The sequence below is a fragment of the Rhinoderma darwinii genome, chromosome 1, assembly GCF_050947455.1.
Source record: "Rhinoderma darwinii isolate aRhiDar2 chromosome 1, aRhiDar2.hap1, whole genome shotgun sequence".
Lineage (NCBI taxonomy): Eukaryota > Metazoa > Chordata > Amphibia > Anura > Rhinodermatidae > Rhinoderma > Rhinoderma darwinii.
The window spans coordinates 202591703-202608855 of NC_134687.1; the positions used below are offsets into that span (position 1 = coordinate 202591703).

A 17153-nucleotide genomic window follows, 5' to 3' on the forward strand; every position below is an offset into this window, starting at 1 on the left:
GATTTCTCTGCACCATGTCGCATTGGTAAAGCTCCTAAGGAACCAGTACAGTGGAAACCCCCCAAAAGTGACTCCATTTGGGAAACTACACCCATTGAGTAATTAATCTAGGGGTGTAGTGAGCATTTTGACCCCACAGGTGTTTCATAGATTTCATTAGAATTGGGCAGTGAAAATGAAAAATTACATTATTTTCCAATAAGCACCCCAATATTTGTAAAGCAACTTCTCCAGAGTACGGAAACACCAAACATGTGGTCATAAACTACTGTTTGGGCAAGTGGTAGAACTCGGAAGGGAAGGCACGCCATTTAGCTTTTGGAGTGCTGGATTGATTTCTCTGCACCATGTCGCATTTGTATCAGTGGAGTGGAAACCCCCCAAAAGTGACTCCATTTTGGAAACTACACCCCTCAAGGAATTTTTCAAGTGGTATAGTGAGCATTTTGACCCCACAGGTGTTTCTTACACTGGGCAGTAAAAAAATAAAATTTAGATTTTTTTCAAAGAAAATGTTGCTTTAGCCCCAAATTCATCATTTTCACAAGGGGTTAAAGGAGAAAAAGCACCCACAGTTTGTTATGCAATTTCTCCTGAATACGGCAATACCCCATTTGTGGAGATAAACTGCTGTTTGAGCACGTGGCGGGGCTCAGAAGGTAAAGAGCACCATGCAACATCTGAGGCCTACTACGATGGCATTTACTGCCCTGTGTCATGAAAACAGAGGCTCTGGGGTGTCAAAACATTAGAAACCCAGAAAAGTGACCCCATTTAGGAAACTAAAGCCCTCAAAGAATGAATCTAGCAGTATAGTGAGAAGATTTAGTTTGTAATGTAACACCTTCTAAGGTATTCATCTAGGGGTATAGTGAGAATTTTTAATTTGTGAAGGGACAACCCTCTAGGTATTCATCTAGGGGTATAATAAGAAATACTTTAATTTTAGTAACTAAGGAGGGCAACTTGGAAAACCCGCAATGGAGGGAGAGGGAATGGCAGGTCCCACTACCAACCTACCCACCATTCCATAAAATCCAGCCCAAAAAATAAATCAAAGGCCTCAGCAAAAAAAGATTTGCTGAGACAACCAATCTCATCTGGATTCATTCCTCTCACCCAGATTTGCCACCTAGGTGAGAAAGACACTCCCTCGGGTCCTTGGTATAGTGAGAATTTTTCGTTTTGTTTTAGGTGTTTTTTTTACACATATTAAATGATCATATTTTAAATGGGGCTGGTCAGTAAAAAAATTAATAATTGGTCATGGCCAATATGGGAGACAGAAAAGGTGCATGAAGAATAAATAAATTAAAAATCTAAGGAGGTATGGTATATTTTGAAACATTGTTTCATGCACAGGCCGGGATTTGTGGGACACGTCTCACATTGGTATGTGGTGTCCTTACCCTTACGAATGCCTCGCTTGGCGCACACACAGCATTTTTTTGGGGCTTCTGTTTTTATTCAGTGGGGGGGATTTCTGTGGGGAAATGCTGGCCGGGAATTATCATGCTGATGGAAGAACCAGATGAACTGCCCTCTCCTACCTGGTCATCAAATATCAGGGACTTGATGACCTTTTCCTGAAATTGCAGGAACGTATCCCCACTGCCAGCATATCTGCAGAGGACAAAGGCGTTGTATAAAGCCATCTGTGTAAGATGCACCTACAGCTTTTTATACCATACCTTGGACTTGCGCATGGCGCTGTTTGGTTTTATGACCTGGTCAGACAGGTCAACGCCACCCATATATTTGTTGTACTCCTGTACACAATATGGTTTGGGAACTCGGGTGGTGCATCCATGTACAGGGACAAGGCTGACTCTGCTGTCGTGAATGCTTGTCAGTATGATGACGTCCCTTTTATCCTTATACTTCAGGAGGAGCAGATCGTCGCTGCAGACAGCTCTGCTCTCTCCTAATTTTAGGATCTGACCCAGCAAAGTTTTGGGGAGGCCCTTCTGATTTCTGCAGATTGTTCCGCACGCCAATGTGGATCTGGATGACAGAACTTTAAGCAATGGGACACTGTTGTAAAAGTTGTCCAGATAAAGATGGCATCCTTTGCCAAGTAAAGGATGCATAAGATCCCATACGATCTTTCCACGAATTCCTAGGAAGGGGGGGGCATTCTGGGGGATCTATATGGGAGTCTTTCCCCTCATAAACCCTAAAAGAGTAGGTGTAACCGGTGGCACTTTCACAGAGTTTGTACAGTTTTATGCCGTACCGGGCTCTTTTATTGGGTAGATACTGCCTGAAGTGACCAATCAGCGTCATACACTTCTCATTGTTCCATACACTTCTTTACAACACCCACTTGGTCAAAAGTAAAAACACGCCCAGTTGGTCTTTAAGAAACTAAATCTAAAATTGCTCATAACTTGCTCAAAAATGATCGTTTTTCAAAATAAAAACCACTGCTGTTATCTACATTACAGCGCCGATCAGATTATGTAGGAGATAGGGCACTTATAATGTGGTGACAGAGCCTCTTTAAGCTACTAACTAACTAACAATTTTTTTGTAACTTTTTTTTTTAATGTTAATTTTGTAATTTTTTTAACTTTTTTTTTAACAAAAAATAAACAGCGCTACTCTTAACTGCGGAATGAGAACAGACCAGCGACCCTGCTGTATTCAAAGAGTAAGCGTACCCTACCTACCAGGGGGGAAACTAAATGATATGTGGCATTCACTGTGGGTGACTGAAATTATATAATTATATAATTATATATTTTATAACCAGTGGGCACCAAAGGTGGTGATCACTGGTCAGTGGGCACAGTGGGCACAACAGGGGCAGATCGCTGGTTTGTTTTTGTTTTTTTAACAATCGTTCACTTTCCTCTCACTGTCCTCTCACTGGCTTCCGAATCTGACAAGCCCGCTGATAGAAATGAGCTTGTCAGAGCCGAAAATGACGGCAAAATAAGTCTCCTGTGCTGTGATTTGCCTGTCAGTACTGACTGGCCAATCACAGCTCATGCCGGCACGGGACCACTGTGATTGGTCCTGTGCCGCGAGTCCTGCTCGGCAACTGTCTATGACAGTTGCGATCAGGAAGCTGTCACCATGTCTGTTGACATGGTGATAGTTTGAAGCTTGGGCGTATCTGTACGCCCTATAGCGGGAAATCAATTTGATTTCGGACGTACAGTCACGCCCAAAAGCGGGAAGGGATTAAATTACCTTATCTACACTTCATTTGTCTCTCATGTGTAGCAGCGCCTCCAATATTCCCTATATATTTTTCTTCTTTTAATTTTGCACACATGCAGTCGGGAGTGTAGCTTAAAGGGAATATGTCGCTAGAAAAAAATGTATTTTTTTTTAGTTAAACAATTCGTGTATAGGTGATAAAACATTGTTCTAATTTTTTTTTTTTTTTTCACGAGTCAGGAAATATTATAAATTCGATTCTAATTTATAATATTTCCCAGCGCTGGTCACTAGATGGAGCAATTCCCAAAATTGCAGCATTGCATGTGGTAAAGCAACCACATTGCTTTATGCTGCAAAATTTGAGAAAACTCACTCGCTCTAGTGAGCTCTCATCTTTATCCTGACTAGTGCCGGGAGAAACTAGGGGATTGAACGGTCAAACGTCCTACACTGTGTGTCACCATCTTTTGAGCTAACACACAGTGCAGTAGGTTAACATACAGTATTAAACACATAGTAAAACACGTACATACACAGACCTAACTTACCTGCTCCTGCCGCCGCCGCTCCCTCCGGTCCATCCTCTCCGTCTGCTCCCTCTGCTCCTAGTGCTTGCATTAGAACACATTTCTGGAAGCGGCGACCGGAAGTAGTAATCTTACTGTCCGGCCGCGGCTTCCGGTCCACAAGAAAATGGCGCCGGACGTCGCTCGGCCGAAGACCTTCCATTTGGACTGTGTGGGAGCGGCGCATGCGCCGTTCCCACACAGACGGCGTACAGCATAATGAATGGAACGGGTCCCGTTCGCATTCACTATGGGGTTGTATGTGCCGTATTCCATGACTGTATGTGTCGTTATTCGACACATACAGAGATGATGCTTGCATTAGAACACATGTCCGGAAGCCGCGACCGGAAATAGTAATCTTACTGTCCGTCCGCGACTTCCGGTCCACAAGAAAATGGTGCCGGACGTCGCACAGTTCAACTTGGACTGTGTGGGAACGGCGCATGCGCCGTTCCCACACAGACGGCGTACAGCATAGTGGATGGAACGGGCCCCGTTCGCATTCACTATGGGAATGTATGTGCCGTATTCCATGTCTGTATGTGTCGTAAATCGACACATACAGAGATGGAAAAAAAATGGCAGCCCCCATAGGGAAGAAAAAGTGAAAAAATAAAAAAAAGTTAAACACAAACACACAAATAAATAAAAAAAAATTTAATAAAACACTAAAATCAAATTGATCTAAAAAATTTTTTTTCCGTGACACTGGTCCTTTAACCCCTTCCCTCTTTGGCCACTTTTGACCTTCCTGACAGAGCCGCATTTTTCAAATCTGAGAAGCTTCACTTTATGTGGTAATAACTTCGGAATGCTTTCACCTACCCAAGCGATTCTGAGATTGTTTTCTCGTAACACATTGGACTTTATGTTACTGGCAAAATTTGCTCGATATGTTCAGTATTTAATTGTGAAAAACACAAAAATTTAGTGAAAAATTGCAGAAATTTGCATTTTTCTCAATTTAAGAGAAGGCAGGCAGTTATAACACACAAAATTGTTGCTAACGAACATCCCCCATATGTCTACTTTAGATTGGCATCGTTTTTGAACATCTTTTTATTTTTCTAGAACGTTACAAGGCTTTGAACTTTAGCAGCAATTTCTCACATTTTCAAGAAAATTTCAAAAGGCTATTTTTACAGGGGCAGTTCAGATGTGAAGTGGCTTTGAGGGCCTTATTACCTACATTTTCTTTGAAAAAATTTAGATTTTAATTTTCACGGCCTACTTCCAATAATTTCTGTAAAAAATCTGTGTGGTCAAAATGCTCACTATACCCCTAGATAATTTCCTTGAGGTGTGTAGTTTCCCAAATGGGGTCACTTTTTTTTGTCCTCTCAGGGGCTTTGCAAAGGTGACATGGCCTCTGCAAACCATTCCTGCTAAATGTGAACTCCAAAAGCCATATGGCGCTCCATCCCTTCTAAGCCCTGCCGTGTGTCCAAACAGCTGTTTATTACCACATGTGGGGTAATTTTTTACTTGGGAGAAATTGCTTTACAAATTCTACAGTGCTTTTTCTTCTTCAGTCCTTATGGAAATGAGAAAAAATATTCAATTTCTCCCGAGTACGGCAATACCCCATATGTGGTCATAAACTGCTGTTTGGGCACACGGCAGGGCTCAGAAGGGAAGGAGCGCCATTTGGAGTGCAGATTTTGCTGGATTGGTTTCTGGGCGCCTGTGGGATCAAAACAGTGGAAACCCCCCAGAAGTGACCCCATTTTGGAAACTACACCCCTCAATGCATTTACCTAGGGGTGTAGTAAGCATGTTAACCCTGCAGGTGTTTTGCAGAAATTAGTGTGCACTCGATATTGCAGAGTGAAAATGGGATTTTTTCCATATATATGCCAATATGTGGTGCCCAGCTTGTGCCACCATAACAAGACAGCTCTCTAATTATTATTATAATCGCCTCTTGAAACAGAAGAAATGTTCCCCTCGGCCCGGCATAACTGCATATTTTTTATTTCCTGACTTATTGGAGCAATAACTAATTTTATTTTTTCATAGACGTAGTGGTATCAGGGCTTTTATTTTGTGGGACGCGCTGTAGTTATTATTGGTACCATTTTGGGGTACATGCGACTTTTTGATCACCTTTTATCCTATTTTTTGGGAGGCCAGGTAACCAAAAAAACGCAATTCTGGCATAGTCTTTGTTCGTTTTTTTTATACTGTGTTCAGCACGCGTTATAAATTACATGTTACCTTTATTCTGCGGGTCAGTCCGATTCCGGCGATACACATTTTATAGCACTTTTTTATGTTTTACAACTTTTTGCACAATAAAATTACTTTTGTAAAAAGAATGTATGTTTTCTGTCACCAAGTTGTGAGAACCATAACTTTTTAACTTTTTTGTCGACGGAGCTGTATGAGGGCTTGTTTTTTGCGAGACGAGCTATAGTTTTTATAGGTACCATTTTTGGATATGTGCGACTTTTTGATCACTTTTTATTCCAATATTTGTAGGGCAAAGTGACCAAAAAATAGAAACTCTGGTATAGTTTTTAACGTTTTTTTTTATGCTGTTCACCGCGTGCAGTAAATAAAAGAATGTTTTGATACCTCAGGTCATTACAGTCGCGGCGATACCAAATACGTATGGTTTATTATTATTTTTTCAATAAGAAAGGACTTGATAAGGGAACAGGGCGATTGTGTTTTATTTTATTACTTTAAACTTTTATTATGTTTTCAAACTTTTATTTTTTTTACACTTTTTATACATTTTTTTACACTTTTTCACAAGTCCCACTAGGGGACTTGAAGGTCCAACTGTTTTTTTTATTTTTTTCTAATACATTGGACTACCTACGTAGTGCAATGTATTAGATCTGTCAGTTATTCATTGACAGCAAGCCGATTAGGCTTCGCCTCCCGGTGGGGCCTAATCGGCTTCCGTAATGGCAGAGCAGGAGGCCATTGTGTCTCTTGTTGCCATAGCAGCAGTCGCCAGTCCTGATTGCTTGTCAGGGCTGGCGATCTGCTAGCAACTGCTAAAATGCAGCAATCACTTTCGATTGCTGCATCGAAGGGGTTAATGGCAGGGATCGGAGCTAGCTCCATTTCCTGCCATTACAGGTGGATGTCAGCTGTCACAGCTGACTTCCACCGCTGATGACGCCGGATCAGCTCCTGAGCCGGCGCCATCTTGCCGGCGGCTACGAAAGCCGATTTGGCTCCGACGCCGGGCGGATCTTGACCGGCTTCCGTGCTAGGCAGACCGGAAGGCCAATATTAGGCCTCCAGTTGCCATTGCAGCCACCGGAACCCCGGCAATTTCATTGCTGGGGTTCCGATGAGCTGCAAACACCTTAAATGTAACGATCGCGTTTGAACGCTGCATTGAAGGGGTTAATGGCGGGGATCTAAGCTAATTTTGGTCCCCACCATTACAGCCGGATGTCAGCTGTAAGATACCGCTGAGATCCGGCGATGATGGCACGGATGAGCTTCTGAGCCGGTGCCAAACATTTGGCGTATGGATACGGCAATTTGCGGGAAGTCATGGCTTTCCATGGCGTACCCATATGGCAAATGTCGGGAAGTGGTTAAGAGACTCTGTCACCAGATTATAAGTGCCCTATCTCCTGCATAATGTGATCGGCACTGTAATGTAAATAACAACAGTGTGTTTTGTTTTGAAAACCGATAAATTTTGAGCACGTTATGCACAATTTTAGATTTATGCGAATTCGTTTTTTAATAGACAACTGGGTGTGTTTTTACTTTTTTACCAACTGGGCGTTGTAAAGAGAAGTGTATGACGCTGACCAATCAGCATCATGCACTTCTCTCCATTCATTTTTAGCAGTAATCGCAACACAGCCTGATCTCGCCATATTACGCTGTGCTGGCACATACTCCCACATTAACTTTACTGAAGTGTCTTGAGAGTGAATAAACATGGCGTCCAGCCAGGACACGATGTCTATTCACACTCCCGACACTTCGGTAAAGTTTCTGTGAATGACAGGACAGCGTGATCTCGCTGTGCTGTGTGAGCAAGTCCCCAAGAAACTTTACCGAAGTGTCGGGAGTGTGAATAGACATCGTGTCCTGGCTAGAGGCCATGTCTATTCACTCTCAAGACACTTCGGTAAAGTTAATGTGGGAGTATGTGACAGTACAGCGTGATCTCGCGAGATCAGGCTGTGTTGCGAGTACTGCTAAAAATTAATGGAGAGAAGTGTATGACGCTGATTGGTCACTGATTGGTCACTGATTGGTCAGCGTCATACACTTCTCTTTACAACGCCCAGCTGGTAAAAAAGTAAAAACACGCCCAGTTGTCTATTAAGAAAGCAATTAGCATAAATCTAAAATTGTGCATAACTTGCTCAAAATTGATAATTTTTCAAAATAAAAAACTCTGTTGTTATCTACATTATAGCGTCAATCACATTATGTAGGAGATAGGGCACTTATAATCTGGTGACAGAACCTCTTTAAGGAGGAATGGTGTGTCAAATATTCTGTATGTTAAGTACTGAGGTGGGTCTACAAATTATTCTGCCTTGGCATCAGTATTTATATTTAGGACTAGGACATGAACTGGATATTTTCTCCTGCATAAAGTAAATCCTAAGGCCGGGTTCCCACAAGACAGATACTCGGCGTAAAAAAAACCTGCAGTGTATCCGACCTGGAACCTGCAGTACATGCCATCCGAAAACCGCACCACACTTTGGTGCGTTTCTTCTAATGGAATTTCCGCTGCTGAAAGTAGCAATTAAAACTGCTCATACTTACGTAGGCCGTTGTCACGGTGACGCGTCCCTCTTGTGCAGTCCGGTCTGGCCTCCCTGGATGACGCTGCAGCCCATGTGACCGCTGCAGACTGTGATTGGCTGCAGTGGCGGTCAGATGGGATGATACGTCATCCCAGGAGGCCGGACTGCAAGAAGAAGGAGGGCGTTCTGGGTAAGTATGATTTTTTTGTGCTTTCCGTAGTTGTGATTTTTACGGCGTAATCGATGCGAATACGCCACAAGAGTCGCAACACTGGGCTTTCTGTTGTGGGTTTTGCATCCTCATTGAATTCAATGGGGAAAACCCGCAACGGAAAATCAACAAAAACACAGGATAAATTGACATGCCGCGGAATTAAATTCCGCACCACAGGTGAATTTATTAACATTTACGCTGCAGTTTTTTTTTCCGCAGCGTGGGCATGAGATTTTCTGAATCTCATCCATTTTGCTGCTACTATAAATGCTGCAGAATTTCCACACAGAATACCTTTGCGGAAATTCTGCAGCGTTTATGCTATGTGGGAACCTGGCCTAACTATGACAAAGCATGCAGTTTTGCATTGTATTGGAAATGCTTGCCGACTCAATGGGGAATTTAGAAATCCCACTATTTACTCTAATTGTTCATGAAGCAAAAAGCATGACCTACCAAGGTCACTCACTAAAAAAAAAATATATGTTAGAGCAGAGAAGAAAAATATATAATTTGATCTGTCTCTATGGACTACGTATCTCACTAAATGTAAGGTATTAAATATTCTGTTCTATCAGAACTACAAATCCTATTAGCTGCAATAATCCATTCAAAACAATGAGGATATAATAGAGATTTCACAAGTGTCTGAAACTCAATCAACAGATTTGCCACTTGCATTCAAGTAAGCGGACAACTCTGAGCAGCTGACTAGGAGGAGGGGTTAACTGGTCACAGGTAATATAAATTAGCCTGCAGCACTCTTTGAGCTAGCTGAATGAAGGGGCTTGTGATATAAGTGGAGTTATAAAACTGGAGTTAAAGCCCCTGTAAGTACTCTTCTTTTCTTTTACTTTAACAATTGTTGACTGTTTTTTTGTAACTGGGATAATGGACAGCAAGATTGGAGGTTTTCTTCAGTGCACAGTTTGCCATATGTATGCACGGCTGGAGCCGGAGTTCCAGGGTGAATACCTCTGTGGCAGATGTGAGCATGTTGGTCACCTGGAAGCTCGCATTAGAGATCTGGAGGAGCAAAATGCAACACTGAGGGCAATAGACAATCTTGAGTGTAGCATGCTGCTGACGGAACAAGCAGTTAGTGGGGTAGAATTGGAGGGTGAAGGCATGGGTCAGCAGGATCAGGCAAGTAGCTGGGTTAATGTAGTTAGGGGTAGTAGAAAGGTGTCCAAGAAAAGGAAGGCCATTCCGGTTTCTGATATTCCAAGCAAAATTGCCAAGTTGGGTGATGATGCGAGGGTGTCTGTCTCAGAAATTGCAGCCCTAGTGGATACTGATGTCCCTAACAGCCGGGAGAACAGCCCAGCTAGTAGTCGGCGGGATGGTAATACAGGTAAGGCAATACAATTGATAGTTGTAGGGGATTCTATAATCAGGAAGACCGAATAATTTGCTGTCTGTCTGGTGCCAGGGTTCGGTATGTGGTGGAACGGGTGGACAAATTGCTGGGAGGGCCTGGTGATGATCCAGCTGTTGTGGTCCATATAGGTACCAACGACAGAATAAATGGTAGGTGGAGGAGCCTTAAGAATAATTTTAAAGAACTAGGCTACAAGCTGAAGGGAAGGATCTCCAAAGTAGTATTCTCAAGAATACTGCCTGTGCCATGCGCATCACAGGAAAGACAGCGGGAGCTCAGTGAGTTAAATGCATGGCTAAGTCTTGGTGTAGAGGAGAAGGCTTTGGGTTCTTAGAGCACTGGGCTGACTTTTCATTGAGGTACAAACTGTATTCTGCAGATGATTTGCACCTAAATGGAAGGGGGTCCGCTGTGCTGGGGGAGAGAATTCTATCTGGGGTGGCGGAGTATTTACACTAGGGCTGAGGAGGGAGGCCAATGTAGAAAATAAAGGGGTAGTTAGATTAGAGAGGGGAGAAACGGACTGTGGGGAGAGGACTAGGCAACAAGATAAGGAGATCCTTTCGTTACAAAACAGCAATGAAAATAAAAATGCCCAAATAATGTCAAATAATCACATTTCTGATACTGAAAGTGAAAAATGTAAAGGCAAGTTAAAGTGTATGTTTACAAATGCCAGAAGTCTAGCTAGCAAAATGGGGGAGCTGGAGGACTTGGTACTGCAAGAACATGTTGATATAGTTGGTGTTGCTGAAACATGGCTAGACTATTCACATGACTGGGCTGTAAATCTACAGGGTTTTACACTGTTTTGGAAAGACAGGGCGAATAGGAAAGGTGGTGGTGTATGTCTGTATGTGAGAAGTGATATGAAGGTGAGTGTGAAAGAGACATTAGAGGGTGAAGACTGTGAGGAGGTTGAAACCTTGTGGGTGGAATTACAAAGGGAGGTAAACACTGAAAAACTTACTTTTGGTGTAATCTATAGACCCCCCAATATAACTGAGGAGATGGAAGTTCAGCTATATAAATAGATGGAGCGGGCTGCACAGGCGGGTACAGTAGTGATAATGGGAGATATTAATTACCAGGATATTAATTGGTGTCATGGTTCGGCTTCAACTGCAAAGGGGAGACATTTCCTCAACCTGTTGCAGGAAAATTTTATGGGCCAGTTTGTGGAAGACCTGACTAGAGGTGAAGCTCTGTTGGATCTGGTCATTTCTAATAATGCAGAGCTTGTTGGGAATGTCAATGTTCGTGAAAACCTCGGTAACAGTGATCACAATATAGTTACATTTTACCTATACTGTAAAAAACAAACACAGGCTGGGAGGGCAAAAACACTTAATTTTAAGAAGGCCAATTTCCCCAGGTTGAGGACTGCAATTCAGGATATAGACTGGGAAGAACTAATGTTAAATAATGGTACAAATGATAAATGGGAGATTTTCAAATCTACTTTGGGTAATTATAGTGCGAAATTTATTCCTATAGGTATCAAGTATAAACGACTAAAATTAAACCCCACATGGCTTACACCTTCTGTAAAAAGGGCAATACATAACAAAAAAAGGGCATTTGAAAAATACAAATCTGAGGGTACAGCTGTAGCCTTTGTAAATTATAAAGAGCTTAATAAAATTTGTAAAAATTGAATAAAATCAGCAAAAATACAAAATGAAAGGCAGGTGGCCAAGGATAGTAAAACAAATCCCCAAAAATTCTTCAAGTATATAAATGCAAAAAAAGCCAAGGTCTGAACATGTAGGACCCCTAGATAGTGGTAATGGGGAGTTGGTCACAGGGGATTAAGAGAAGGCAGAGTTACTAAATGGGTTCTTTAGCACTGTATATACAACAGAAGAAAGAGCAGCTGATGTAGCCGGTTCCAGTGCTGTTAATATATCAGTTGATTTACTGAATTGGATGAATGTAGAGATGGTCTTAGCTAAATTAAACAAAATAAATGTACAGAAGGCCCCGGGACCAGATGGGTTATACCCTAGAGTTCTTAAAGAGCTTAGTTCAGTTATTTCTGTCCCCCTCTCATAGTGTTAAGAGATTCTCTAGTGACTGGTATAGTGCCAAGGGACTGGCGCAGGGCAAATGTGGTGCCTATTTTCAAAAAGGGCTCTAGGTCTTCCCTGGGTAATTATAGACCAGTAAGCTTAACATCCATTGTGTGGAAAATGTTTGAGGGGCTATTGAGGGACTATATACAGGATTATGTGACAAAAAATAGTATTATAAGTGACAGCCAGCACGGTTTTAATATGGACAGAAGCTGTCTAACCAACCTGATTTGTTTTTATGAAGAGGTGAGCAGAAGCCTAGACAGAGGGGCCACTGTGGATATAGTGTTTTTGGACTTTGCAAAGGCATTTGACACTGTCCCGCAAAGACGTCTAATGGGTAAATTAAGGCCTATAGGTTTAGAAAGTATCGTTTGTAATTGGATTGAGAATTGGCTCAAGGACCGTATCCAGAGAGTTCTGGTCAATGATTCCTTCTCTGAATGGTCCCCGGTTATCAGTGGTGTACCCCAGGGTTCCGTGCTGGGTCCACTATTATTCAACTTATTTACTATTGATATAGAGGATGGGATTAATAGCACTATTTCTATTTTTGCAGATGACACCAAGCTATGTAGTAATGTTCAGTCTATGGAAGATGTTCGTGAATTGCAAGCAGATTTAAACAAACTAAGTGTTTGGGCGTCCACTTGGCAAATGAGGTTTAATGTAGATAAATGTAAAGTTATGCACCTGGGTACGAACAACCTGCATGCATCATATGTCCTAGGGGGAGCTACACTGGGGGAGTCACTTGTTGAGAAGGATCTGGGTGTACTTGTAGATCATAGACTAAATAACAGCATGCAATGTCAATCAGCTGCTTCAAAGGCCAGCAAGATATTGGCGAGTATTAAAAGAGGCATGGACTCGCGGGACAGGGATGTAATATTACCACTTTACAAATCATTAGTGAGGCCTCATCTAGAATATGCAGTTTATTTCTGGGCTCCAGTTCATAGAAAGGATGCCCTTGAGTTAGAAAAAATACAAAGAAGAGCAACTAAGCTAATAAGGGGCATGGAGAATCTAAGTTATGAGGAAAGATTAAAAGAACTAAACCTATTTAGCCTTGAAAAAAGATGACTAATGGGGGACATGATTAACTTATATAAATATATGAATGGCACATAGAACAAATATGGTGAAATCCTGTTCCATGTAAAACCCCCTCAAAAAACAAGGGGGCACTCCCTCCGTCTGGAGAAAAAAAGGTTCAACCTGCAGAGGCCACAAGCCTTCTTTACTGTGAGAACTGTGAATCTATGAAATAGTCTACCGCAGGAGCTGATCACAGCAGGGACAGTAGATGGCTTTAGAAAAGGCTTAGATAATTTCCTAGAACAAAACAATATAAGCTCCTATGTGTAGAAATTGTTCCCTTCCCTTTTCCCATCCCTTGTTTGAACTTGATGGACATATGTCTTTTTTCAACCGTACGAACTATGTAACTATGTAACTCAGGTAAGTAATGTGAAAAGATCATTTTCTTTTCTATCATACATTTGTACAACACATTGCTGAATAGTGCAGCGCCACTATTTAATCACTTTCATATGTCTTTTTTTTTTTTTTAGATTGTTATCTTGGCTGAAGATCACCTTCTCTGTGAGGCTTCTAAGAAAGCAACTGTTTATTTTAAATTATATTATCTTCTACTAAATTAAAAATGACCACACCACAGTTGCTGATCTTCCATGTGTTTCTTGTTGGAACCATTTTCTGTGGAAACATTTTGATCTGGCCAACAGAAGCCAGTCACTGGTTAAATATCAAAACTATAATTGAAGAGCTAATAAAGAGAAATCATAATGTGACGGTATTGATATCTACAGCTGCAGCTTACATTAATGCAAATAATAAGTCTAATGCAGAGAATTATGAGATCTATAAAGTCACCTATGAGAAGAGTAAGATGCTATCAATATTGGATGACTTTGTCAAGCTCTGGATGTACGAAAAGCCAAACAGAAACTTTTTTCAGTTCTATGAGCGTTTTAGAAAATTGATAATGGAAGTCAATGGGATGATTCAAGAAAACTGTAATTCAGTACTTAAAAACCAAGACTTAATGGCAAAACTTAGGTCAAACCAATACAATATTATGTTGTCTGACCCAGTCACCATGTGTGGAGACCTCATAGCAGTGACCTTGGAGATACCATTCATTTATTCATTGAGGTTCACACCTGCCTCAGCAGCGGAAAGACATTGTGGAAAATTGCCATCAGTTCCATCATATACCCCGGCGTTCTTGTCAGAACTAACTGACAGAATGACTTTTTCAGAACGGGTATCCAATATCATCTCCTACCTGGTGCAAGACTACATATTTTACTCCCTGTGGGGTGAATGGGATTCATATTACAGTGACATCTTAGGTAAGGCATCTTAAAATAACTTATCAAATACAAGTCCCTGTTATGAAAAATGTACCTCTTTTAAATGACAACATTAAACTTTATTGTTTATCGCATGCATAAATAGGACAGATTTATTATTCACAAAATTTGGTGGTTTCAGTTTTCCATCCTTTCACTTCAATAGGAGAAAAGGCTGCAATATATGTGAATGGCTGCTAAATGCGTTTGGACAATTCAGTGAGCAAGAAGAAATGAAGGGGAAGCAGCGCTTGACAAGCGCTGCACCCACATCAAAACAGCTGATAGGTGGGGGTCCCGGGAGTCGGACCCTGACCCATCAGCTATTGATGGCTTATCCTGAGGATAGGCCATCAATTCTTAGTGGCTGGAAAACCCCGTTAAATGTAAACCCTATATTGTAAGGGTATGTTCACACGGCCTATTTTCAGACGTAATTCGGGCATTTTACGCCTCGAATTACGCCTGAAAAAACGCCCCTAATACGCCTACAAACATCTGCCCATTGCTTTCAATGGGAATTACGATGCTCTGTTCCCACGAGCATTTATTTTACGCGTCGCTGTCAAAATACTGCACGTAAAATGACTGCTCGTCAAAAGAAGTGCAGGACAGTTCTTGGGACGTTTTTGGAGGCGTTTCCATTGTCTCCATTGAAAAACATCTCCATAAACAGCAAATACACAGCGAAAAACGCGAGTTGTTATAAAAACGTCTGAAAATCAGGAGCTGTTTTCGCCTGAAAACAGCTCTGTATTTTCAGACGTTTTTGTTCACTGCGTCTGAACATACCCTAAGAAAAAATTTTTTTATTAATACCTTTACATCATCGACCAATGTAGGGAATTAAAAACAAACATTTTAGCACCTGTGATTTGTCATGGGTGGTATATTTGTGCCCTTGTGGCTTAAAGTATGTAGGGAGAACATGTGGGAAATACAAGAAGCGTTTTGGGAAACGTGGTTATAATATTAGAATAGACAAAAGGGATCACATTTTTTCAGCACATTACATGTGTACAAAAGGGTACAAAATTCCAAATGATGGAAGTAGTCAAAAGAAATTGTAGAGATTACAATAAAAACATCAGTCATATATATATATATTTATTTTTATTTTTTTCTACTAATCTTATATCTTATATGGTATGGAGTTCAAACAAGTAAAAACTAAAATAAGTAATTACAATTCAACATATTAGATATGTAATAATCTGTGCACATTGTATTTGCACGGGTGTTACACGTGATGGTAGAAGTAAAAGGTGAGCTGGGATCTCTAGTACTTCCTCACACAATAACAGATCTATGTGTGTTTTTTCAATTGTAAGGACATTATAAATATTTCCTATGGAATATGGATTGTATGAAATGTATTGTGGAAAATTCAGGCAGTTTTATATATACACACATATATATATATATATATATATATATATATATATATATATATATATATAAAACAATAGAGTATTTTATGTATCGTTGTACACGTATTTAGGATACTTTTTAGGATGTTTTATTGTAGAAGAGGTCTATAAGAGAAGGCCTCTATTATACACCCACATTCCCCAGGAAGAAGCCGTTAAGGTGAAGCCCAGGGTCGGGTCCATGTGAGGTGTGCTGCTTGCATTATTATGAAAAAGCGCTGTTTTTATTCATGTTTGTTAGTGTTGACGTAATCATGACCCAAAATATATTAGACTGAAATTTGTAACGTATGTCAACCGATACCTGCCCAGTGAATTTATCCAGATCCAAATCATAGATTATATCGATATATATCGGAAAGAAGTAAGACACACAGATGCTTCTTGCATGCTTAAAATACTCCTCTGAACTTTATTGATCAAAACAATTACAATAATATCTTTCAAATGGGGAATAGGCTTGATTTCCGCCAATCATTTACAATATAACAATAACTCTGATTCAGCCAATAGCATACAATGACAATATCTCATATTGAGCCAATTACAGACATACAATAAATTTCAAATGTAAAACTATAATTCTAATGAAACTGACATCAGAATTGCACCTGCACTTTTCTCTCAGACAGGAATTCTTTAGCATCTTTTGCCTCGTTCTCTCCCACCAAGCTATAATAAACTCTTATCTCACTGCACCCCCACTCTCTATGAAAGAATTGTTTCAACTTCGAGGTTACCATGCATCTTCTTACAATAAACTTCTCATAAGCATCAAGGACACACATAACCAAGAAATAGCACCAATATACTTGTCTTAAAGGAAGGGTGTTGCGAAAAAAAATAATTTTAGATCAATTTGCTTTTAGTGTTTTATTTTTAAAAAAAATTATTTATTTGTGTGTTTGTGTTTTACTTTTTTTTTTTTTAAAACTTTTTCTTCACCATGGGGGCTGCCATTTTTTTTTAATCTCAGTATGTGTCGATTAATGACACATACAGAGATGGAATACGGCACATACATACCCATAGAGAATGCGAACGGGAGCCGTTCGCATTCACTATGGTGTACGCCGTCTGTGTGGGAATGGCGCATGCGCGGCTCCCACACAGTCGAAACGGAAGGTCTTCGGCTAGCGACATCCGGCGCCATTTTCTTGTGGACCGGAAGCCGCGGCCGGACAGTA

General features: G+C 40.8%; 1 protein-coding gene across 3 annotated transcripts in view; it reads left to right on the top strand.

Moving 5' to 3' along the window:
* The window catches only part of LOC142758968 (UDP-glucuronosyltransferase 2A2-like), a 279898-nt gene that overhangs the window by 133368 nt on the left and 129377 nt on the right, over nt 1–17153 (top strand). For 2 of the 3 annotated variants that reach the window (XM_075860758.1, XM_075860761.1), the window contains exon 2: nt 13733–14536. The exons of the other annotated variant lie outside the window; for it this stretch is intronic. In XM_075860758.1, coding sequence (XP_075716873.1) covers nt 13825–14536 — 712 coding nt within the window. In that variant the 5' untranslated portion in view covers nt 13733–13824. The remainder of the gene's footprint in view (nt 1–13732; nt 14537–17153) is intronic. 3 annotated transcript variants of the gene reach the window in all.